The sequence below is a fragment of the Aethalodelphis obliquidens genome, unplaced genomic scaffold (assembly GCF_003676395.1).
Source record: "Aethalodelphis obliquidens isolate GAN/ISIS:26980383/991018 unplaced genomic scaffold, ASM367639v1 scaffold66, whole genome shotgun sequence".
Taxonomy (NCBI): domain Eukaryota; kingdom Metazoa; phylum Chordata; class Mammalia; order Artiodactyla; family Delphinidae; genus Aethalodelphis; species Aethalodelphis obliquidens.
The window spans coordinates 42,808-69,532 of NW_020838010.1; the positions used below are offsets into that span (position 1 = coordinate 42,808).

Genomic DNA, 26,725 nt, shown 5'->3' on the forward strand with positions numbered 1-26,725 from the left:
TCCCTGGTCAGGGAACTAAGTAAGATCCCACAAGCTGCATGGTGCAGCCAAAAAAAAACAAAAACAGAGAGAGAGAAAAAAATAAGATACTGGCAAAGCTAGCTGTAACAGCAATATACCAAAGTCAGTTGATTTTGTACACTCCAGTAACAAAGAGTTAGAAATTATAATTTTAAAAACATAATTTACCTTGTCAAAAATAACTATAAAGTATCTAGAAATAAATCTAACAGAAGATATGGAAGACCTATTTGGAGAATATTTTAATACTTTTCGAAAGACACTAAAGAGTCCCTAAATAAATGGAGAAATATCCCGTGTTCCCAGGCAGGAGGTTAGTCTCAGTTTCATAAGTATGTCAAGTCCCCCCCAAATTGATCTATAAATTTAGTGCTATTCCATCAGATTATTTTTTCTGGAACTGACAAACTGATTCTAAAATTTATGTGGAAGCATACAATTATCAAGAATAGTTAAGACACCTCTGAGGAAAAAGAATAAGGGGCTGAAGAGAGAATGAGGACTTGTCCTACAAATATCAAGAATTATTATAAAGTATAACCATGTAGTATTGGTATAGATATAGACAAACTGACCAGCAAGTCATAATACAAAGTCAAGAAACAGCCCTAGACGTATAAAACTTTGATATACAACAGATGTGCTGTGCAGATCATCAAGGAAGGAAGAGCCATTCAGTAAATAGTATTGAGACAATTGATTATATATGATATGAGAAAAAAATTACATTATATCCCTAACTCATACCGTATAAAAATAAATTTCAGGTATATCAAATACTTAAATGTGAAAGGCGAAACTTTTAGAAGAACTTATAGAAAGTATCTGTTTGACTTTGGGATAAGGAAGGATTTTTTGGATAGGACACAGAAATGGTAGCCATAAAAGAAAGATTAATAAACCTAACTACATTAAAATTAAGAACTTTTGTTCATCAAGAGACAGCCCCCCAAAATGAAAAAACAATCCAAAAACTGGGTGAAGGTATTTGCAATGGTATAATCAACAAGGGATTAGTATTCAACATATATAGAAACAAGTAATACAAATAAATAAGAGAAAGACAATCCAGTAGAAAAATGGGCAAAAATATGAACAGGTATTTCACAGAAGAGGATGCATGAATGAACCATAGGTTTATGAAATGTTGTTGAACATAATTAGTAATAAGGGAAGTGCAAAATAAAACCACAGCAAATTGTCATTTTCTGTCATTAGACTGACAAAAACTAAGAAATTTAGGGATTTCCCTGGCGGTCCAGTGGTTAAGACTATGCACTTCCACTGTAGGGGACACAGGTTCGATCCCTGGTCAGGAAACTAAGATTCCGCATGCCGCGTGGTGAGGCCAAAAAAAAAAAATTTTTTAACAGTACCAAAATTTGGAGAGGATGTGGCTCAGTGGGAATTCTTGCACATCACTGCTGGAACTGTTAATAGTTTAAATAAATATTTAATATTCAGTAAATATTAGTAAATATTTATTAATAAATAAATAATAAATACTACTTTAGGATAGTTTGAAATTATCCTATAGGGTGGAACATTTGCATATTTTACAATCCAGGGTTTCCCTCCTGGATATAATACCTTAGAAAGCTTTTGCCTGTGTGTACAAGGAGATATGTAGAAAAAGCTCATAGTGACCATGTTTGTAACAACAGAAGCTGGAAATAATCCAGATGTCCAGCAATACAATAAAGAGTAAATAAAATTGTAGTATATCAACACTCTGGAACGTTATTCAGCAGTAGAAATGAGAAAAAAATTGCTACATGCAGCTGCATGGATGAATTTTAGTACCATAAAGTTAAGTGAAAAAAGTAGCCCTAGAATACTGCATTATGGTAAAATTCCATTCGTTTAAAGTTCAAAAACAAAGAAATTCAAACAGTATACTATTTGGGCAAGAACACATAAGTGATTAAAAAAAAACCTCTTTTTTAAATTAAGTATATGATGAAACACAAAATTTAAGGTATGGTTAACCTTTAGTTGGCGAGATAAGTGGATGTGATAATGTCGGAATAGGTAGAAGAAAGCTATTGATAATGATCTAGTTGTTAGGTTTAGTGGTGGGCTCAAAAGTGTTCAATCTATTTTTTGCTGTGTGATTTATATGCATATATTATTTTATATGTATTAAATATCATACTAAAGTAATATATTTGTTTTTCAGAAATCTGCCTGAACCTTCGAAATCCTCCAAATAATATAATTATCATTCCAGAAAAGCAGGTGAAACGAGAATGGAGATTGCCAAAATTAAACCACCGTTTTGTCACAAGGTAAAATAGCTTCTTGTAAAATATCTCAAATATTAATTTTTAATGTTAGTTACTGAAACAATGTATTGTAATTTGCTCGGAATCTACTCAGAATTATGCTGTAACAGATAGATGTGCATTTTCACAGTCGTATTTGCAGAACGCTTTTTCACTGTTTAAAAATACAATATCTATTTAATAATTTTGCTTTTTTTAGATCCGAACTGGATGATATGCCAGAAAATAGTATCTGTGATGTTATTGGCGTTTTAGTTTTTGTAGGAAGAGTCCAGCGGTTAAAAAAGAAGGGTAAGCTTTTGATATTGAAAGTCATAAAAAGTATTTCAGTGAATAATTCTGTGTTCATATGTGCATTATCAGTTACCTTCATTTATTCTAACATTCTATCCATATAGAAAGCCGTGAAGATTTTTGGTCATATCGCTGGATTCACATTGCTGATGGGACTTCCAAAAAACCATTTATAGTGGAACTGTTTTCTACATCTCAGCCAGAAGTCTTTGAAAATATTTACCCAAGTACTCAGTTTCAATATTTTTATCATTTTGTTTTTGGAAGTGGGGGCATTGACTTAAAAAAATGATAGAGGTATACTGACTTACTTACAGAATGCCATGATATTGAGTTAGCAAATTCAAGCAGTCTGATAGCATGTTTAAGTTTTTTCTGTATTAATATTATAATTGGTATTAACAGATATTAACCACCTTCTGGTTTTCTATTCAGAATTAATTTGGGATTGAAACTAGTTTTTCAGAAAACAGGTGCTCTTATCAATTCCCATTTTTAGCATTTTAGACATAAAACCTTAAAATTCGGTGAAACTAAAACATAGATAGTCCGTTTCCTTTGTATCCATTTGGAAATTGACTTAGTAGACCCCATTAAACACAATGAAGGCTTTACTAATGTAGAATAAGTAGTAGAGGATTGGGATACTGTGTAATTAAATAATGGCAGTGGTAAGTATGATGTCATTTGAGTATGGAATTAATATTAGGTTGGTGGTGTTAAACCAGCTGGTCAATATTTTACTTAATTTGGTGTTGATTTTTTCCACTACTTTTATTTATTTGAAAACATATTAAGTATGTCCTATTATGTGTTTTATATAACAAGTTAGTCTTTAGATCTACTATGATAAGGATAAAAGTATATCTAATACTTTTTAACAACTTCAGTGAATTTTTCCTTATTTGAATTTGTAACATAAAGCTTTTTTAGGTATTGGTGTGCTATTTTCCTATTTTCCAAATGATTATGTGAATAAAATACTGATTGTTAAGTGCTTGCCAACAATGGAGAAATTCCCAATCTTGACTACATGTATTTTTTTTAATGAGCAACAAGATAGAAATTGTGGAATATCAGGAGACCTAGAGACCATATACAGGGCTGTTCTGCTACCCCTTTATTTTCTGTTGTAAAACAGTATTACACACCATTCGGATATTACCTCATTAGAATCCATCCTCTGCTTGTGAGATTAAATTTTTTAAATATATATGAGTAGAACTGAACATCACCCCAAATGTCATTGGAGGAGAGGGCAGAAAGAGAGTTTTGGCCAAAACCAAGGCATGGGCTTCCAAGGTAAGTGGGGCCATGACCTTTCATATAACTTCTCTCAGGTCACAGATGATTGATAGTGATGATCCCTGATAACAATTTAGATGGGCTTTAGGGCCACGTCCCTCTCTCTTTGTAGCCACTTTAAACAACAAACTGACACAGGTTTTGGATAACGATTTTTCACAGAAATGTTGCCATCCATGCACATTCTATTTCTTGTGAAAATGTGAAATATATCTTTTAAGAAAGGTTTGTATGGGCTTCCCTGGTGGCGCAGTGGTTGAGAGTCCGCCTGCCGATGCAGGGGACACGGGTTCGTGCCCCTGTCCGGGAAGATCCCACATGCCGCAGAGCGGCTGGGCCCGTGAGCCATGGCCGCTGAGCCTGTGCTCTGCAACGGGAGAGGCCACAACAGTGAGAGGCCCGCGTACCGCAAAAAAAAAAAAAAAAAAAAAAGAAAGGTTTGTATGGACCTTGGTGAGATTTACTCTAGTACAATAGTTGACAACAATCAAAATTCATTTTCATCTTTTGACCAAGAGTGAAGGAAAAAAATCATAAAATAAATGGTGAGTATTAAGGGGGCTTCAGGCCTATGAAGGGGAACATGACCAAGGGTCTTCTGGAATAATACCAAAATCCTTTGGTAGTAGGGCATCTTGTTTACTTTTGACTAAGAAAAGGGGAAGTAATTTTGAGCGTTTACTATATACCAGTTGCTCATAGATATTATCTCATTTTGTACTCCCGGTTACCTTTTAAACAGGTGATGTTTTTACAAATTTACGGGTGAGGAAACAAAGGTCCAGAGGGTTGTCAAACAGCCAGAAGGTGTTAGGTCCAAATATCTGATTTTTAACAACCATGAAATTAGAATTAGAAGTATTCTTATATCAACGTCTTTAATCATGAATACTCACATCTTTGTACAGTTTTTGAATTAAAGGAAAAGTGATATAAATCAAGAGAAATATTCTTGGTCATTTGAACAGATTTTCTTTATTTTCATTGCTACAAAATAAAGAACTAGTAAATGTGAGATACAGGAAATGAATTTATAGATATTATCATGCTCTAGGGAAATATTTATTCTCAAATGAGAGCTTACTGTTGATATGAAATTACGAGTATTTATATTTATTTCTTTATTTCCTAATTTGAAGACTGTAAATGTTTTGGCATGCAGTGGGTTAAAATTTTTAAAATATTGTTGGATAAGTAAACTTTACCTAAATAACCTGATAGTTGAAAGCAGTTGATAGCTTTTGAAAGTAGCTGGTCTGAAGACATTATAATCTCATTTTCAGGAATTCTTTTTAGTCTATCCAGTTGGTTAGCAAGGCAAACAGAAAATAGTAGGTGGTATAAGCCCTGTCCTTGAGACTTAAAGTCTAATTAAGATATACACAAGTAAAACACTCGCATAAGCAAATTCAAATTAATATTGTGTAGCCCTATCTGATGGAAGGAGTCAGAGTAATTCAGGGATCAATGTTAGATTGGGTTAATCAGTGGAAGCATCATGGAGGAACTCAACATTTTTCTCTGTAGGAAATAACTATTCACATTCAGTTGTGTGGCCAATTAGAAAGACTGTTGCAGTCTTCAACTGTCCAGCAAGCAGTGACTTCAGTTAGGTGCGGCCGTTGTACTTTCTAAAGGAAAAGTTAAGTGTTAGATCCTTTATTTAAAGGAAATGATTAAGTGTTAGATCTTTGTTGCTCCAAGTGTGGTCAAAGGACTGGCAGCACTAGTATCACCCAGGAGTTCATTAGCGGTGGAAAATCTCAGGCCCTACACTAAAACTACTTTAATCTGAATTTGCATTTTAACAATTGTCCTAGGTGATTCCTCAGTTCATTAAACTTTGAGAAGCACTCTGTTAGATCCTGATCTTGGTATTCCCATTTGAAATGCAGAAATAATTTCATAAGTGTTTTCATTTTCTACAGTGGCACATTTCATGTGTACACAGTTGAAAGTTGTCAGAAATGACACTCAAGTACCTGAACTGCTTTACCTTACTACTACAAATGAGAGTCGCATGTTTATGACTGGTGAGCAAGTTCTTTGTATATAGTTTATTGGAAATCTAATGTATTTTCTCTTCATTAAATTAACTTTTCTATTATAAGATTCAACCACAAGATAGCTTTATTTTGAACTCCTTCCTCACTATAAGAATGGTTTAAGAAAGAATATTTAGCCTATAAAATCTATTGCTTCCAGATTATTTACAGTTAGAGCAATGATTTTGTGACTTACTGAAGAATTTTGTTTATGTCCTTTGGTTAACTTTAATTCCTGCTTGACATAAGAAGTTAGATAACCATAAATTGCTTCATACATTGAAGACTGTTGGGCCCTGTATCACAATATGGATTCAATTAACAACAGTTTTAAAATATTAAATAAAACAAAAATGTGCATTCAATTTTGGTCCCCAGATCTCGCATTTTACTTATATAGCAAGAAAAGTCTCACTACTTATCTACAAATATACTATTTTTCTCTATTCCCTTGGATAAGGGGGGCAAAAAGATAAAAGTTTTCAGATGAGTGAGGGAGTACTATGGAATGATGTATTTACTAGAATGCTACCATGTTGGTAATTAGGAAATTTGTCAAAAGAAGAGTCCTAGGGCTCCCCTGGTGGTGCAGTGGTTGAGAGTCCGCCTGCCGATGCAGGGGACACGGGTTCGTGCCCCAGTCTGGGGGGATCCCACGTGCCGCGGAGCAGCTGGGCCCTTGAGCGGCTGGGCCCGTGGGCATGGCCGCTGAGCCTGCGCGTCCGGAGCCTGTTGCTCCGCAACGGGAGAGGCCACAGCAGTGAGAGGCCCGCGTATCGCAAAAAAAAAAAGAAGAGTCCTAGGAAGGATGTAACACACATCTTTGTCCATACCTCATTTTATAAATATGAATACTATCAGATCTAATATATACTAATAATAGCAGATGTGAATGACACTTTTAAGTATGTTTCAAAAACATGAACTTAAATGCTGAGCTATATTCATAGGCAATTTAGTTAATACATGATGTCATACCTTCAGGTTAAAACATAATCAATTTTCTAAGACGATGCTAACCAGTTGGATAGTTAGCAAAAGCCAGACTATTAGTTTTCTTTTTCTTCTGGCTTTTCGGTGTCCTGTAGACAGTTACAGTTTAGTCCACGTAAACTAATATGTCTGATTTCCTTATTGACTTAGGATTTGTTAACTGATAATTTTCATATGCATATTCAGTATAATTATCTGCTACATAGTGAATAAGTTAACTTCTTGGTGCTATAAGAATGATTTTATATTAAACTGTTTTTATACCCAAAAAAGTCCACATGGTTTATTATAGTGAGTTGTCTTTTTTTTTTTTATTCCTCATATTTTTGCACTTTACCCTTCCTGCAATAAGATCATAGAGGCCAGCCGTATACCAACGATACCAAAGTAAAAAACTTTATTCGGTGGATTAAAACAAAGACCGATTCTGGAGAATTGAAGAACACTGTTATTGGTGGATATTACCCCTATCCACCAGTGCCAGAAACATTTTCGAAGTATAATATTTCTGTTAAAGGTACTGATGTAATTGCTGGTCCCTTATATGTTTATATGTGATATGTATGGTATATGCCATATCAGTTAGTCATCTTTAATGGGAGTGAGCCAAAGTGTAGCAACACTCACTGGTAATAATTTGATCTTTATCAAGATCTAAAAACATATGTCATGACCCATAAAGGTTAATATTTTGATTTTATTAGACTGCAAGAAAAGAAGGAGTTTAAATAGACTATGACTAAATGGAGGTAATATCTTGATTTAAGGTCATTGAGATCAAACCTGAGTTGGTAGATCCCAACTCCTATAATACTACTTAGACTAAAGATATCAGAGGAGACACTGGACAATTTGATACCAAGGTACTGACAACTGTATTAGGCCACTCTTGTGGAATGATATATAGACATCCCTTGGTGTCCGCAGGGCATTGGTTCAAGGAGCCCCCATGGATACGAAAATCTGCAGATGCTCGAGTCCCTTATATAAAATGGCTCAGTACAATGAATACAGTAGGCCCTTTATATCTGCAGGTTTGCAAAACCTGTGGATATGGAGGGCCAACTGTGTATTGGATATAACACAATTGAGCTCTACCTTTAAATAAAAATGATACCAAAATCAGTGAGATTCAGAATAAGTATTAATGAGAGGCCTAACATTATTTTAGTAGAATTAAGATATGACAGTTGAAAACTTTAACATAAGTATATTATTTTTGAAAAGCTATGGAATAATGCATGGTTTTGGAAAAAAGAGAAACTTTGAAATACTGATCTATCATCATCTAAATATGCCAGCTAAATATGCCATCTAAATGCCAGCAATATGTAGTATATGCTGTAAATAGCATATAGAATACAGAAAATATTAAACAAAATATGTGTTTCTATGCAGTGGCTAGGCAACACTTTATAGTTTGAAGTATGATATACAAATTACGTTCAATATGTAAAATTTCTGTTTCAAATTAAGATGCCAGACTAGAAGGCTGTATCACAATTTAACTGACAAATGTGTTTTGCCAATTTTACCGAAATTACATAAGGGGTTGCCAAATATAAACACAAAATCTCACATATTTAAGTTATGTAGCAAGTTTATAATTTTCATGTTGTGAAATTACATTGCAAATCTAATTGTTATTTTTGTCATTTCAGTTCTTTAAAACTTACAGTTTCCTTGAAATTACTCTTTTGCAGTTGAGTTGTTCTTCACAGCTATAAGTGAAGTGAGGAAGGAGATTGAAGACTTGCAGTATAGGGAACAAAAGCGCATTGCAATTCAGGGGATAATTACTGTTATAAAGTATGTCCCCTATAACGGTGCAACTGAACGTGCCTCAGCATCTGAAACACTACGGGTATGGTGCCAGAGAATTAATAGTATATCTCTGAAAGCACTGTGTTTATAATCACAACTGGTATCTTATAAATTTCATTCAGCACTCACATGTATTAACTCTTAATGATGTAAACCTAAAAGGAAAAAAATGATTTTTAGTTTGTTTCTTTTTTATGTCATTTATTTTGGAGCAGTCTGGGCTGCCCTCAAAACTTGGTATCTTGTTTTTGTTTTCTGTGTAATATGAGCCTATCATGATTGTCTTTATTTAAATTTCCAGGTGGTATATATGATTATGATTTTTTCCTTCCTTTTGTCTAGGCCAAAGTTATAGGCACACTCCCACCAGAAGTTTTTAGCTCTATTGTCAGTTTGACAGTTCTACCCAGGTTCTATAAGAGGTAGCAATGACTCTTGTAGGATAAATGCTACAGAAGAGGCCACTTCTAGAATCTAGACAAAATCAAGACAAATAAGTTAATTTTTTCCATGAGCTTATCTTTTTAAAAGTTATTTCTAAGATTACTGTTTTTACGGAAATAAGCATCTAATCCAACTTTACAGTTATATTAATATAAGAAGGACTTTTATCTTATTAAAATATTTTAATAGCAGATGGATTAAGATAAATCAACTTTATAAAAGCATTGTTACGATTGCAAAGTTTTGTCACAACTCTTAAGTTATGAAAAATGGGTAAACTAAAATTATAGAGTCTTTTAAGAGAGAAATAATTTTTGTGAATCAGTTTTAAACGTTTTCTTCAAATTTTTGGTTTTAGAATGCTAACCGACCCTCAACATCCCAAGCAGCTAGAAGAGAAAGTCAAAGTCAAGAAAGAGATGGAGAACCTAGAGATAATGGTCCTGTGAGTTCTCAGTGTTGTCATACTACATCTGCAAGTTTGAGCCCTCCCAAGAAAAAAAGAGCTCTACAAGGGCCATGTGCCAAACCGTAAGTCATTTGTATTAAGTATATACATGGCATATACTTTTTAATTTGTTTCTATCCCGTAAAATGAGCAATTCTACTAGAAGTTGTATTAGTTTTCTAGGGCTGCCAAAGTCCAAGACCAAGATATATAGGCAGGGTGGGTTCACTCTGAGGGCTATGAGGAAGAATCTGTTCCATGCATTTCCCCTAGCTTCTAGTGGTTTAGTGGCAATCCTTAGCATTCCTTGGCTAATGGAAGTATCACCCCAATCTCTGCCTTCATCTTCACATGGCATTCTCCCTGTGTGTGTACGTGTCCAAATTTTTTTTAAGGACACCAGCCATACTGGATTAGGGACCCACTCTGGAGTACTGGTCTACTTTAGTATGAACTCATCTAAACCAATTACAACCAAATAAAGTCGTATTCTTAGGGCCACTGAAGATGTAATTGGTTACATATTGGTAGTCACAGTGATATTTGGTGGGGACATAATTCAATCCATAACAATCTACCCTCTAAAAATTCATGTCCTTCTCACATGCAACATACATTCATCCCATCACAACATCCCCAGAAGTCTTAATCTATACCAACATCAACCCTTAAGTCCTAAATATCATATAAATCATGTATGGATGGAATGCAGGGTAATTGAACCTGGGGCAAAATTCTTTTCCATCTGTGAACCTATGAAACTAGACATGTTTCATTCTGTCCAAAATACAATGGCGGGACAGACATAGGAAAGGTATTCCCATTTCAAAAGGGAGAAACTGGAAATAAGGGGGTTATGGGTCACAGAAACCTTGTTGAAACCTAATGAGGCAAATTCCATTTGGCATTAAGGCCCCAGAATTATCCTCCCTGGCAGAATACTGTGTCCTCTGGGCCCACTGGGATGGCAGCCCCACCCCCGTGGCACTGAGTGGTGGTCTTGCACTCTGGAACTGAGAAGGTGGCCCTGGATTCTAGAATTGAGGAGGTGTCCCTGCCCTCTAGAACTGAGGAAATGGCCTCATCCTCAGAGTCATTTTTCCCTTTTCTTGAAGGATAATACTTGATCACAGCTGGATATCTCTAGCAGCTCATTTCCTGACTGTAGAATCCCAGAAATTCGATGGAATTGCATTCCTTCGTTTCTTCCCACCCGTGTTTCTTTCAGTCAGAGCTAACAGCATGCCTACTGAGATGGTTGACTGGATCCACAAATCACAGTCTCTTGGGCAAATGGTTATCTAGCAGTGCCCTTAGTGTTCTTTCCAAAGCAAGCTTTCTTATGTTTTGCAACATGGATAGGCTTAGAATTTTCCAAGTATTGAAATTCTGGTTCTTTTTTTCTTAACAATTCCCTTTTCAACTTTTCTCTCCCCTCTCATATGTTACTATAAGCAGCAAGGAGAAACCAGGCTGTGCCTTCAATACTTGGATTAGAAATCCAGTTTCCAATAACACATTCCTTATTTCTGTCTGAGACCTCACCAGAAGCACCTTTTACATTCATATATCTAGTTCTGTTCATGACGACGAGTGTATTCTCTAAGACTGCAGAAACTTTCTCTACAGCTCTTTTCTTTCTAAGCCCTCAACAGATTCTCCTTCAAAATCCATATTTCTACCAACATTCTCTTCAAGGCTATCTAGGTTTTTTCTGTTATGCACCTCAAAACTCTTCCAGCCTGCGCTTAATACCCAATTCCAAGCCACTTCCACGTTTTTATGTATTTGTTACAGCAGCACACCACTTCCTGGTACCAAAATCTATTAATTTTCTAGGGCTGATATAACAAAGTACCAGAAACTGTTTGGCTTATACTATAGAAATTTGTCTCACAGCTTTGTAAGTCCAAAATCAAGATGTCAGCAGGGTGGATTCCTTTTGAGGGCTGTGAGGAAGAATCTGCCCCATGCCTCACCCTTAGCATCTGGTGGTTTGCTAGCCATCTTTGGCTTTCCTTGGCTTGTAGAAACATCACTCCAATCTGTATCTGTGTCCAAATTTCCCCTTTTGATAAGGACGTCAGTCATGTTGGACTAGGGGCCCACCCTAATCCAACATGACCTCATCTTAACTAATTACATCTTCAGTGACCCTATATCTAAATAAGGTCACATTCCGAGTTACTGGTGGTTAGGACTTCAACATGAATTTTGAGGAGACACAGTTCAACCCATAACAGAAGCTCTCTTATCTGCCATGCTCAGCATGGACTAATTGAACGTGAGTTTAAAATGGGGAATTACAAAAAAATAAACATTCTTTGCCTCTCTTTTTTTTTTTATTCTACGGATAAGAGAGATCATACTGTATTTATCTTTCCCAGTCTGATTTATTCCACTTAGCATAATAACCTCAGGGTCCATCCATGTTGTCACAAATGACAAGATTTCATCTTTTATATGGCTGAGGAGTATTCCATTGTATATATCACATCTTTATCCATCCATCTGTTGATGGGCACTTAGGTTGTTTCCATATCTTGGCTACTGCAAATAATGCTGCTGAGAATATAGGGGTGCATATATCTTTCCAAATTAGTGTTTTCATATTCTTTGGATAAATACCCAGAAGTGAGATAGCTGGATCATATGGTAGTACTGTTAATTTTTTCAGGAATCTCCATACTGTTTTCCATAGTGCCTGCACCAATTTACATTCTGACCAATAATGTAGGAGTGTTCCCTTTTTTCCACATCCTCACCAACACTTGTTATTTGTTGTCTTTTTGATAATAGCCATTCTGACAGGTGTGAAGGTGTGAGGTGATATCTCACTGTGGTTTTCATTTGCATTTCCCTGATAATTAGTGATGTTGAACATCTTTTCATGTGCCTGTTGGCCATCTGTATGTTTTCTTTGGAAAACTGTCTATTCAGGTCCTCTGCCCATTTTGTAATCGGATTGTTTGGTTTTTTGAGGCTGAGTTGTATTCGTTTTTTTAAATATATTTTGGATATTAACCCTTTATGGGATATGTGATTTGCAAATATCTTCTCTCATTTGGTAGGTTGTCTTTTCATTTTATTAATGATTTCCTTTGCTGTGCAGAAGCTTTTTAGTTTGATGTAGTCCCATTTGTGTTTATTTTTGGTTTTGTTTCCCTTCCCTGAGGAGACCTACCTAGAAAGATAATACTAAGACTGATGTCAAAGAACATACTGCCAATGTCGTCTTCTAGGAGTTTTATGGTCTCAGGGCCTACATTCAATTAATTTACCCATTTTGAGTTGATTTTTGTGTATGGTGTGAGATTATGGTCCATTTTCATTTTTATGCATGTGGCTGTCCAGTTTTCCCAACACCATTTACTGAAGAGATTCCTTCCCCCACTGTATGTACTTTTGCTCCTTTGTTATAAATTAATTGTTCATTTACGTATGAGTATTTCTGATATCTCAATTCTATTTCATTGATTTATGTATCAGTTTTTCTGCAAATACCATGCTGTTTTGATTATTATAGCTGTGTAATATAGTTTGAAATCAGGAAGTATGATACCTCCAGCTTTGTTCTTTTTTCTCATGATTGCTTTGGTTATTTGCGGTCTGTTTTGGTTCCAAATAAATTTTAGAATTCTTTGTTCTATTTCTGTGAAAAATGCCTTTGGGATTTTGATAGGGATGGCAGTGAATCTGTAAATTGCTTTAGGTGATATGGACATTTAAAATTAGGAAGTGTTCCCTCCTCTTCAATTTTTTGGAAGAGTTTGAGAAGGATAGGTATTAAATCCTCTTTGAATGTTTGGTAGAATTCACCTGTGAAGCTCTCTGGTCCTGGACTTTTGTTTTGGGGGGAGGTTTTTGATTACTGTTTCAATCACTTTACTAGTGATCAGTCTATTCAGATTTTCTATTTCTTCTTGATTCAGTCTTGGAAGGTTGTATGATTCTAAGAACTTGTCCATTTCTTCTGGGTTGTTCAATTTGTTGGCATATAACTGTTTTGTAATATTCTCTTATAAGCCTTAGTATTTCTGTGGTATCTGTTGTTATTTCTCCTCTGCCATTTTTTAAAAAAAAATTATTTTTATTTATTTTGGCTGCCTTGGGTCTTCATTGCTGTGCGCAGGCTTTCTCTAGTTGCAGCAAGCGGGGGCTACTCTTCATTGCAGTGTGCGGGCTTCTCGTTGCGGTGGCTTCTCTTGTTGCGGAGCACGGGCTCTAGAGCGCAGGCTCAGTAGTTGTGGTGTGCGGGCTTAGTTGCTCCGCGGCATGTGGGATCTTCCCAGACCAGGGATCAAACCCATGTCCCCTGCACTGGCAGGTGGATTCTTAACCACTGCGTCACCAGGGAAGTCCCTCCTCTTCCATTTTTGATTTTATTTATCAGAGTCTTCTCTTTTTTTCTTAGTCTGGCCAAAGGTTTCTCAATTTTGTTTATCTTTTCAGAGAACTGGCTCTGTTGGATTGATCTTTTCTATTGTTTTTTGTTTTTAGTCTCTATTTCATTTATTTCTGTTCTGATCTTTATTACTTCCTTCCTTTTACTGACTTTGGGCTTCATTTGTTCTTCTTTTTCTACTTCCTCTAGATGTAAGGTTAAATTATTTATTTGGTATTTTTCTTATTTCTTGAGGTAAGCCTGTATTGCTGTAAACTTCCATCTTAGTACCACTTTTTTTTTTTTTTTTTTTTTTTTTTTCGCGGGCCTCTCTCTTTTTTGGCCTCTCCCATTGCAGAGCACAGGCTCCGGACGCGCAGGCTCAGCAGCCATGGCTCAGAGGCCCAGCCGCTCCGCGGCATGTGGGACCCTCCCGGACCGGGGCATGAACCCACGTCCCCTGCATCGGCAGGCAGACTCTCAACCACTGCTCCACCAGGGAAGCCCTTAGTACCACTTTTGCTGCATCCCTTAGATTTTGCTTTGTTGAATTTTCATTTGGATTTGTTGTCAGGTATTTTTTGATTTCTCCTTTGATTTCATCACTGACCCAATAGTTGTTCATTAGCATGTTGTTCAGTGTCCACACATTTGCGATTTTTTTTTAACTTTCTTCTTGTAGTTGGTTTCTAGTTTCATACTATTTTGATCAGAAAAGGTACTTTCGAAAAGATATAATTTCAAATCTTTTAAAATTTATTGAGAGTTGTTTTGGGTTCCAATATATGGTCTGTCCTTGAGAAAGTTTCCCATGCACTTGAGAAAAATGTGTTTTCTGCAGCATTTGGATGGAATGTTCTATACAAATCTATCAAATCCATCTGGTCTGATATTTCAGTTAAGGCTACTGTTTCCTTGTTGACTTTCTGTCTGAATGATCTACCCATTGATGTTAAGTGGGATGTTAAAGTTCCCTACTATTATTGTGTTGTCAACTTCTCCTTTTAAATCTGTTGATAATTGCTTTCTGTATTCTGGTGGTCCTAATGTTAGGTGCATATATATTAATCACTGTTATGTGTTCTTGATGAATTGTCCACTTTATCATTATATACTGTCCATTGTCTATTGTTACCTTTTTTGCCTTGAAGTCTATTTTGTCTGATGTGAGTGTGGCTATACCTGCTTTCTTTTGGCTGCAATTTGCTTGAAGCATCATCTTCCATTCCTTCACTTTGAGTTTATGTTTGTCCTTAGAGCCAAGATGAGTCTCCTGGAGGCAGCATATAATTGTGTCTTGTTTTTTAATCCATCCAACCACTCTATCTTTTGCCTCGTGAATTCAATCCATTTACATTTAGGGTGATTATTGATAGATGAGGACTTAGTACTGCCATTTATTCTTTTGTTTTCTGGTTGCTCTATATCTCCATTGTTTCTTTTTCCTTGTATTTCAATCTACCATTTTGGTTTGGTGGTTTTCTCTGATGTTTTTCTCAGTTTCCTCTTTTTTTATGTTTTGTGTCTCTGCTTTAGATTTATGTTTTATGTATTAGGTTTGTGTACAACATCTCATAGATAAAATAGTTCCTTTTCTGCTGATAGCATCTTATCTTCATTTACCTATATAAGTTACGTCCTTTTCCTCATCCCTGTTCATGTTTTTGTTTCTCAAATTACCCCTCTTTATGTTGTGAGTTTGTTACCAAATTGAAGTAGCTATAGTTATGTTTTCTTCTTTTTTCCTCTTTAACATTTATGCTATAATAAAATGTTAAAAAAAAAAACCTACTCTGGGGACTTCCCTGGTAGTCCAGTGGTTAAGACTGCGCTCCCAACACAGGGGACACGGGTTCAATCCCTGGTCGGGGAGCTAAGATCCCACATGCCGTGAGACATGGCCTAAAAAATTTTTAAAAACAAAAACAAAAAACCTATTCTGATATAGAGTTACAGTTTTCTGATTCTGTCTATTTATTACCTATTCAAAGTTTTGTGTCCTTTTTTGCCTTTTTGTTTCTGGTAGAAGAGTTCCTTTCAACATTTCTCATAAGGCAGATCTAGTGTTAATGAGCTCCCTCAGCTTTGTTTGGGAAACTCTTTATTTCTCCTTCATATCTGAATGATAACTTTGCTGGATAGAGTATTATTGGGTGACAGTTTTTACCTTTCAGTATTTTGAGAATGTCATTCGACTCCCTCCACTGACCTGTGGAATTTCTGCTAAGAAATCTGCTGATAGCCTAATGTGGGTTCCTTTGTGGGTTACCATCCTTTTCCCCCTGCCTTTAAATTCTTTCTGTGTCATTGACTTTTGGCAGTTTTAGTATAAGGGGTCTTGGAGAAGGTCTTTTTTGCATTGAGGCAATTAGGTTTTCTCTTAGCTTCATGGACTTGTATATCCACTTCCTTCCCCAGACTTGGGAAATTCTCAGCTATTATTTCTTTAAATAAACTCTCTGCTCCCTTCTCCCTCTCTTCTTCTGGGATGTCCATTACCCTACTATTGCCCTTTCTAAAAGGGTCAGCTAGCTCTCGTAGAATTTACTCATTTAAAAATATATATTTTAATTCTCTTTCCTCTTCTCCTTGTATCATTTCTATATTTCTGTCTTCAAGCTCACTAATTCTCTCTTGCATGTGGTCTGCTCTATTTCCACTGCTTTGTAATGCATTCTTCAACTCATTTACTGAGTTCTTCAGCTCCAGAATTTCTGATTGGCTCGTTTTAGTTTCAGTCTCTTTGGTAAAGTATTCCTTTTGTTCATTAATTTTATTCCTGAACTCATTGAACTTTCTTTTTTTTTTTTTTTGCGGTACGCGGGCCTCTCACTGCTGCAGCCTGTCCCGTTGCGGCTCAGCGGCCATGGCTCACGGGCCCAGCCGCTCCGCGGCATGTGGGATCCTCCCAGACCGGGGCACGAACCCACGTCCCCTGCATCGGCAGGCGGACTCTCAACCACTGCACCACCAGGGAAGCCCTCATTGAACTTTCTGAGTTTTCTTGTAACTCATTGAGTTTTATAATAGCCATTTTGAATTTTCTATCAGTTATATCTCAATATTCTGTGATTTTCAGTTTGGTTTCTGGAGAATTGTCATTTTCTTTTTGTGGTACAGTGTTACTGTGGTTCTTCATGGTGCTTGATGAGTTGTTCCTCTGCTAGCTCATTTCAACTGGCAAACACCTTTCTTCTTTAGGTAAAGCTTTTTTTATCTTGTTTCTAACAATTCAACAGGTTAGGCCCTTCTTTTATCTTCCAGTAGGTGGTGCTATACCACAAGTTTTTGGTTTCTCTTACCTGCGCTGCCTCTGGTTATGTTTGACAGTCAGCACTTTGCACTTTCTACCGCCTCCATCAGAGGTATCAGCCAGTGCCCTAGTTGTCACTGCTTATGCCTCCAGTGTCGTTGGTGCCATGCTGCTGCTGGTGTGGCTGGTGTCACTGCCTGGTGCACCAGGATGGTGGACAATTCTGCCATGTTTAGGACCTGCTGAGTTGCAGGCACTCCCACTGCAGAAAGGGGGATAGCTCAGGTGGCACAGGAACCTCTGCTGTGTTCAGTATTGTCAGGTTTGAGGACTCTGCCGCTGTAAGCAGGGGACGAGGAGAGAGAGTCATGGCTACCTCCACAGCTGGAGAGACAGGGTCCCAGACCCTACTGCTACTGCTGCCCAGTTATCTGTGGCTGTGGGCACCACTGCAGCCAGGAGGCCAGAGCTGTATTCACCACCTCCCCTGTCGCTACTGAGTTTTCTGGGACTGCAGGTTCAATTGCCATGGCTGGGGGACCAGAACTGCAGGTACCACCTCCACTGTTCCCCAAGTTCCACCTCTGTGTGTTCTAGTCCACCCACCTTTAGGTGTATGGATATGTGGAATTCTCCAGTGTCCTGGTGTGTTGGGCAGAGGCACTTTTGTTGAGTCATGGATGTTTTACTGATAGTAGATAGAAGGAGAGAGACAAAGAGAGCGTCTCCCTTTGCCATGATGCTGATATCACTCTCCATTCACTTTTAATGGAGTTAATGATACAGATGGTTCCCAACTTATGATAGTTCAACTTATGATTTTTCAACTTTACAATGATGCGAAAGCGATACACATTCAGTAGAAACCATACTTTAAATTCCGAATTTTGATCTTTTCCCGGGCTAGTGATATGCAGTACTATACTCTCTTGTGATGTGGGGCAGTGACAGTGAGCCACAGCTCCCAGTCAGTCATGCGATTACAAGGGTAAACAACTGATATACTTACAATCATTCTGTACCCAGACAACCATTCTGTTTTTCACTTTCGATACAGTATTCAATAAATTACATGAGATATGCAACATTTTATTATAACATTGGCTTTGTGTTCGGTGATTTTGCCAAACTGTAGGCTATTTTTGTAAGTGTTCTGAGCACGTTTAAGGTAGGCGAGGCTAAGCTATGATGTTTGATAGGTTAAGTGAATTAAATTCATTCTCAAGTTATGGTATTTTCAACTTACAGTGGGTTTATTGGGATTTAACCCCATCATAAGTTGAGGAAGATATGTATTTGGGGCTTATACCAATTTTTATACTATTTGCTTAATCAAATAGTTTTAATTATTCAATTTCCCCTCTTTTAATTTGTTAGGTATATATTCTTCAGTGGTCACGCTATAAATTACAACCTGAACACTTGACTTATTGCAGTTAAATACAAATTTTACCATTTCCTGATAATGCTAGATCCTTAGAACACTTCAATTCCATTTGTCTCCATTTTCATTATTTTTGCCTTGTATTTGAATTCTACATATATTTTAAATTCTGTAGGACATTATTAGTATTGTTTTTCTTATACGGTTAACTTTCAGTTATATTTAACCACATTGTTTTTGGTTCTCTTCATTCCTACTTGTATTTTCATACTTCTCTCTGGGATCGTTTTCCTTCTGACTGAAGAATTCTTCTCAGCATTTATTTCAGTACAGCTTACTGATGATATATTCTCTCTTTCTGTTTGTTTAAAAGCATCTTTATTTCACCTTTAGTTCTAAAAGGATATTTTCACTAGGTTGCACATTTTTTTTAATGTCTTATTGTACTGTTTTATTGCTTTCATTGTTTCTATTAAGAATCAGGTTAATGTCTTCTAATTGCTCCTTCAAGGATATTGCGTCCTTTTCCTCTGAGTGCTTTTAAGATTTTCTCTTTGATTTTCAACTGTTTAAATATGATGTGCCAAGGAGTGGTTTTCTTTGTTTTATACTACTGAACTTCTTGAATCTGTGTATTGATATCTTTCATCATTTTTGGAAAACCATCTGCCATTATCTCTTCAAATATATTTTCTTCCTCATTATTTCCTCTCTTTCCATGATTCCTATTTCACATATGTTAGCACTTCTAACTGTGACCAACAAGTTTCTTACACTGCATTCTTTTTTATTCATATACATATTTCATTTTTGTCTTTGATTCCATGTTTCAGTTTGGACCTGTCACTCCTTTTACTTTTTCACTATGTCCAATCTGCTATTAAACCTATCAGTTAGGTTCATTGAGCTCTTGTTGGGTTTCCAACCCAATTAGCTATACTGTGATTCATTTCTAACGCTAACTACCCAGACTTAACATCAGACTCTTAAGGGCTTAGTCCTCCACGAGACTGACCTTACTTCAGATGCTAGCCACAGTTCAGCTGGTCCCCAGGCCACCCTCACTTCTAACCAAGTGGCTGCAAATTCAGGAGTTCCCATGTCCCCCTCAGAGTCAATAGCTTACTAGAATGATGCAAAGAACTCAGAAAAACACTATACTTACAATCACAATTTTATTGTAAAGAATACAGATCAGGAATAGCCAAATGGAGACACATAGAGAAAGGTCTGAGAGGGAACATGGAGCTTCTATGCCCTCTCCTTGTGGAATCTGGGCATGTTACTCTGTTGGCACATCATTGTATTTTAAATCCTGGCTTGCTGACTCCAATATCTGTATTACCTGTTGGTCGGCTTCCATTTGTACAATTTATGATAGTAATAAATATGACCATTTAAGAGGTTGTATCAAAGAACATTTTAATCCAAATGGTAGATAGTGAACCGCGGTGCTCTATGTTAGATAGTAAAATGTAGTCAAAATACATCAACTCATTCAAAAGTTAGCACTGAGAAATAAAATATAACAATGGGACATTAAAACTTACTCTTTGCATTCTGTTGGTAATATTTACTCCATAAAGATAGAAAATGAACCATACCAGGTTTATCTGAATCCTTAAAAATCGTTATCAGTGTCTCCTTCTAAGAAAAGCAGAAGGTATTATAGGAAAGACTACAATAATATTAACTATAATACTGTTATATAGATGAGGACATGGCATACTATACAATCTATATGACTTTTATCTAAGGTCAATAAGTTGGTGAAAAGGGAAAAGTGAGAGTACAGCTTATTGCCTCTGACAGTTTTTATAATATTCGGCCACTATCCATCATATGTAATGTTATTGTCTCTTCTTTTAGCCGTCTTTTCCCTTTCTTTCCTCAGGTATCCTTTTATTTCTTATATTTTCATTTTTCATCTCTTTTTTTTCAGTTTCCTCATTTGATACCTGTAGACATTGTATACATCCACTTCTGTTATGAAGCCCCTAACCTTTAAGACACTTAAGGCATACAAATGAATGATTGTATATTCCAGTAAAAATTCCCTAAGCCACTTTAAAAAAATTCTATACAATATAATGATGCTGTTAGAGTTTGGAAAACTATTTCTTCTAATTTATTTCAGATAAAAAATCACTTTATAACACCATATATTTAAAAGTATATACATACTGTTTAATGATCTCAAAATACATGTAATTTAACTATTTTTTAATTTATTTAAATATCTCTCAGAGTTGATGTTTTCCGTTTACTAATTTCTAGAAATACCATTTTTCATTACCAGAAAAAAAAGTTAAAATTACAACTATAAAATGTGTTTTTATTTGCTGGAGTTTTATATTGAAATGGATGCAGTCTTCATTCATGAAAGCTAGTTCTTTGTATTCTTTAATAACTCATTAGTAAAATAAAGAATACTATTATAAGAGACAAATCTATTGATAAAATAAGTTGAGCAATATTATGTGGCATTCTACAACATGACACTTCTGTTTTGCTTTATGCTTTTAGTTTTGGGAATACAACAAAAGAAAATGCTCATCATAGAAATATACTGAAAATTTGTAAGAAGGAAGTCTTTATTATAAGTGCAAGCTTCTCTCCTCAGCTTCAAAATAAGATGCTTCCCTTTTCACTTTTTTTTCAGTTCAATAAACAGTTATTGAGTGGATATTCTGTGGAGATACAAAAAAATAAAGTCTGTATTTTTGTAGAGTTTATGGTAGAACCTGGTAGAAGAGACAGATTGAAAAAACAGTAATTTTAATACAGTGTGATGAATGCTATGATAAAGTTTATCCATGGTGCTATGACAGCATATACAAGGATCAGTGAGCCTTGACTAGAGATCAAGGTTGGCTTCTTATAGGAAATAATGCCTGAGCTAAATGTTGAAAGAGGAAGAAGAGTTAACTAGGAAAAGGAAAAGGAGCATAGGGTTTTTCCTGGCTGAAAGAAAAACACGAAGGTTTGAACCAGTATGAGGCTTATAGAAAACTCTGAAATGAAGTTGGAGAGTTAGGCCAAATAGTTTTCCAGAATATTTGAACAAAGCAAAGATGAAAATAGGCCATTGGACAAATTTTTAAATTCCTATCATAGGGAATGAAATATATATCCATCTTTAGTTGACATTTAATAAAGTTGAATACTTTCTTTTGTGTAACACTCCTAAAGAGAACATTTAAATCTGTTGCAGTATTTGAATTATGTTAGTATGGATATTTGTTCATAATTTGAATGTGTTTTCCTTAAATTCCTAATGCATTACGTTAAGAAACTAAACCTATAAATTTTCTAAATGTATTGAATTAGAATAAACTCTGAATGGAACCAATTAGTTTTTCCCATTCAAGTCTCTTTTTATAACTATTTGTTAACTATTTGTTATCTTTTTTAAAATCTTTTGTAGAATTCCTGTGCCTCAGCCAGAAACTTCTGCACAAAGAAAAGGAAGTAAACCAGACATGCCAATCACCTTCCAATGTATGTTGCTTTGACGATGATGATGATGATGATTTATAAAGTCTTTATGGAACACTGTTATATACAGATTGCTGTTTTATTTGATTCTGCATTTTTGGGTCATGCCTGCCACTAGCATAATATAAGTACTTGTATTAAACTATATGTAGCTAGTTATTTTTGTTTCTATTTTTATTTAGCTTAAGTCCTTGTCAAAAGTACTGGTCCCAAATTTAGAACAATTTGGTATCATCACCAAAGTGCAAGTAAATATAAATAAACTTGTTTATATTAAGCACTTATTAAGTTGTTTCTTTGGTGGTACATCTCTTCAAATGTACTATTTTGAATTAACAGAAGAATACTAAAGTAGGAAGTTTAATTTTTATTTGACAATAAATATAGGTAAAGCTTAAAAGGTAGTTGTAGTTCCTTTCTTTGCTGTTAGGTTGACTGGTTTGAATATTTGGGTTCATTTCTGAAGTGATTTCATGACACAATTTAGTTCTGGTAGGGTATCTTTAGAGTGGTTTTGTTTAAATCAGATGTTATAAGGGGTCATCTCTCTAAACTTTTTAGCACTTTAGATCCTTCTTGCTTTTTGAGTTACTCTTATTTGGGGATTGACTTCTAGTCAGTCTGACAGATTAACAACCCACAAAGGTCCCAGGTTTTGGCACCAAAAAAAAAAAGAACCCACAAAGGGATCTGGACTATACCCCCCAAAAAAATAAAAGATAGAAAATAAGGGGAAGATCATTATAATATAAATATATAACCAAGCTGAAAGCAAGAGTGAAAAATCCCTAAGTGACAGAAACAAAAGAATTTAAATTTAGTGGTGAGTAGGAACTAAAACTAAAACTGCTCTTGGGCATTTCAGAACTAGATAGAGGCCTAAATGATCATAGGCTGAGGTGTAATAACGACATGGAAAAGAGAGTCCAGACCACAGGCCTCTTACATGTGAAGTAGAACTAATATAAAGTTGGAAGGTTATTAAGGTCCAGATAAATTATTCCCATCAGCATGGGGAAGTATCAAGGAGCTTCCTGTATTCCCTGGGCAATGGGTAGGAAAAATTGAATTGACTTAGTACCCACTGAATTGAATTAGAACCCTTATTAAACATCAAATTCTATTCCATTGGTCTATATGTATGTCCCTATGTCAGTATCACAATGTTTTGATTACTGTAGCTTTGTATCAAGTTTTGAAATTGGGGTGTATGAGTCCTCCAACGTTGTTCTTCTTGTTCAAGATTGCTTTAGCATTCGGGACTCCTTGTAATTCCATATGAATTTAAGGATCCATTTTACCATTTTTGCAAAATAGGCTTTTGAGATTTTGATAGGGATTGCATTGAGTCTGCAGATTGTTTTGGATAGTATTGACATCTTAATAATATTAACTCTTCTAGTCCATGAACATGGGATTTCTTTCTGTTCATTTTTAGACATTCTTTAATTTATTTCAACAATGTTTTGTAGTGTTCAGTACACAAGTCATTCACCTCTTGCTTAAAGTTATTCCTAGGTATTTTATTCTTTTAGTTGCTATTATATTTAGAATAGGTTTCTTAATTTCCTTTTGAATCTCATTATTGGTCTGTGGAGATTTTTTTTTCTTTTTTAGTGAGTTTAGGTAGTTTCTTTGCTTTTAGGAATTTGTTTCATCTAGGTTTTCTAATTTGTTGGTATATGATTGTTCATAGTGTTCTATTATAATCATTTTTATTTCTGTAATAAATCACATTTTCATTTCTGCATTTAGTTTTTGTGTCTTCTCTCCTTGGGGAGAAGGTCAGTTGAGGTAAAGATTATCAATTTTGTTGGTCTTTACATAGGACAAGCTTTTGGTTTCTTAGATTCTATTATTTTTTCTATTCTCTATTTCATTTATATTTACTCTAAGCATAATTACTTCTTTTTCTTAACTTTGGGTTTAGTTTTCTCTTTTTCTAGTTCCTCAAAGTTTAATGTTACGTTATTGAATGAGATCTTTCTTTTTTTTTTAACATCTTTATTGGAGTATAATTGCTTTACAATGGTGTGTTAGCTTCTGCTTTATAACAAAGTGAATCAGTTATACATATACATATGTCCCCATATCTCTTCCCTCTTGCGTCTCCCTCCCTCCCACCCTCCCTATCCCACCCCTCTAGGTGGTCACAAAGCACCGAGCTGATCTCCCTGTGCTATGTGGCTGCTTCCCACTAGCTATCTATTTTACGTTTGGTAGTGTATACATGTCCATGCCACTCTCTCACTTTGTCACAGCTTACCCTTCCCCCTCCCCATATCCTCAAGTCCATTCTCTAGTAGGTCTGTGTCTTTATTCCCGTCTTGCCCCTAGGTTCTTCATGACCATTTTTTTTAGATTCCATATATATGTGTTAGCATACGGTATCTATTTTTCTCTTTCTGACTTACTTCACTCTGTATGATAGTCTCTAGGTCCAGCCACCTCACTACAAATAGCTCAATTTCATTTCTTTTTATGGCTGAGTAATATTCCATTGTATATATGGGCCACATCTTCTTTATCCATTCATCTGTCGATGGACACTTAGGTTGCTTCCATGTCCTGGCTATTGTAAATAGAGCTGCAATGAACATTTTGGTACCTGACTCTTTTTGAATTATGTTTTTCTCAGGGTATATGCCCAGTAGTGGGATTGCTGGGTCGTATGGTAGTTCTACTTTTAGTTTTTTAAGGAACCTCCATACTGTTCTCCATAGTTCTTTTTTTTAATATCAGTATTTCTGCTGTAAATTTCCCTCAGATCACCACTTTCACTGCATCTTATAAGTTTTTATGTTGTATTTTCATTTTTGCTCATCTCAAGGTATTTTATAATTTCCCTTGTGACTTCTTATTTGACCTATTAGTTGCTTAAGAGTGTGTTGTTTAATTTCCACATATATGTGAATTCTCTAGCTTTCCTTCTGTTGTTAATTTCTAGCTTCATTCTATTGTGGTCAGAAAAGATACTTTGTATTATGTGATTCTTTTTAAATTTATTGAGGCTTATTTTGTGGCCTAACATATGGTCCATCCTGGAGATATTTCGTGTATTTTTGAAAAGAATGTATTCAACTGTTGTAGAAATATATATTTAAAGAAGTTTAGCTTCTACCCCTGTTCCCTGCATCCTCTTCCTTCTCCACCATTATAGGTAACTTTTTAATTCATTCTATGGTATGTCTTTTCATTGATTTTTTTATAATATAAGAAGGTATGTGTGTATATCAGAGAGAGAGAAAGAGTCACACCCCCCCCCTTTCTTAGATAAACGTACAACTACCTTTGAGAGCAATTTGACAAGACCTAATTTATTGAAAATGTTACACTTTGTGACCTATATGTTGGGCACACTGGGAGACATGTTCTAAGATGAGTATTGGAGCATTGTTTAAAATAGGAAAACTCTTTTACATTCATTATTTTTTTCTTTTTTTAATTGAGGTATAATTAGCGTGTAACATTATATTAATTTCACGTGTGCAACATAATGATTTGATATTTGTATATATAGCAAAACGATTCCCACAGTAAGTCTAGTTAACATTCGTCACCATACATAGTTACAAAAAATTTTTTTCTTGTGATGAAAACTTTTAAGATCTACTCTCTTAGTAAGTTTCAAATATGCAATATGATATTAACTATAGTCACCATGCTGTACATTACATCTCCATGACTTACTTATTTTATAACTGGAAATTTGTACCTTTTGACCCACTTCACCCACCCGCTCCCAAACCCCTACCCCTGGCAACCACCAATCTGTTCTCTGTATCTATGAGCTTGTTTTTTTCTTGGGGGGAGGTCTGTCTTTTTTTTTTATTCCACATGTGAGATCATACAATATTTGTCTTTCTCTGTCTGACTTATTTAACTTAGCATAATGTCCTCAAGTTTCATCCATGTCAAGATTTCATTGTTTTCATGGCTGAATAATATTCCACTGTATATACACCACCTGTTCTTTATCCATTCTTTCATTGATGGGCCTTTAGGTTGTTTTCAGGTCTTGGCTATTGTAAATAGTACTACAGTGGACAGGGGGGTGTATATATCTTTTTTTTAATGTTATTTTTTAACCATTATGCTTATTGTATTTTTTTTTTACAGCAGGTTCTTATTAGTTATCCATTTTATACATATTAGTGTGTATATGTCAATCCCACTCTCCCAATTCATCACACCACCACCCCGCCCCAAAGCGGGGTGTATATATCTTTTTGAGTTAGTGTTTTTTATTTCTTTGGATAAATACCCAGTAGTGGAATTGCTGGATCATATTGTTGTTCTATTTTTACTTTTTTGAGGAACATCCATACTGTTCTCCGTAGTGGCTGCACCAATTTACGTTCCCACCAACAGCATATGAGGGTTCGCTTTTTGCCACATCCTCACCAACACTTGTTATTTCTTGTCTTTTTGATAATAGCCATTTTAACAGGTGTCAGATGATATCTCGTGGTTTTGGTTTGCATTTCCCTAATAGTGATGTTGAACATCTCTTTTATGTACTTGTTGGCCATCTGTATGTCTTCTTT

The 26,725-nt window shown here is 35.6% G+C and overlaps 1 protein-coding gene across 2 annotated transcripts in view; it reads left to right on the forward strand.

Annotated features, from left to right (window-relative positions):
* RADX (RPA1 related single stranded DNA binding protein, X-linked) overlaps nucleotides 1-26,725 on the forward strand; it is a 71,596-nt gene that overhangs the window by 17,857 nt on the left and 27,014 nt on the right. For both annotated transcript variants that reach the window (XM_027089578.1, XM_027089577.1), the window contains exons 4-11: nucleotides 2,201-2,309; nucleotides 2,506-2,597; nucleotides 2,705-2,827; nucleotides 5,834-5,938; nucleotides 7,296-7,460; nucleotides 8,647-8,807; nucleotides 9,570-9,742; nucleotides 22,108-22,181. In XM_027089578.1, coding sequence (XP_026945379.1) covers nucleotides 2,201-2,309; nucleotides 2,506-2,597; nucleotides 2,705-2,827; nucleotides 5,834-5,938; nucleotides 7,296-7,460; nucleotides 8,647-8,807; nucleotides 9,570-9,742; nucleotides 22,108-22,181 — 1,002 coding nt within the window. The remainder of the gene's footprint in view (nucleotides 1-2,200; nucleotides 2,310-2,505; nucleotides 2,598-2,704; nucleotides 2,828-5,833; nucleotides 5,939-7,295; nucleotides 7,461-8,646; nucleotides 8,808-9,569; nucleotides 9,743-22,107; nucleotides 22,182-26,725) is intronic.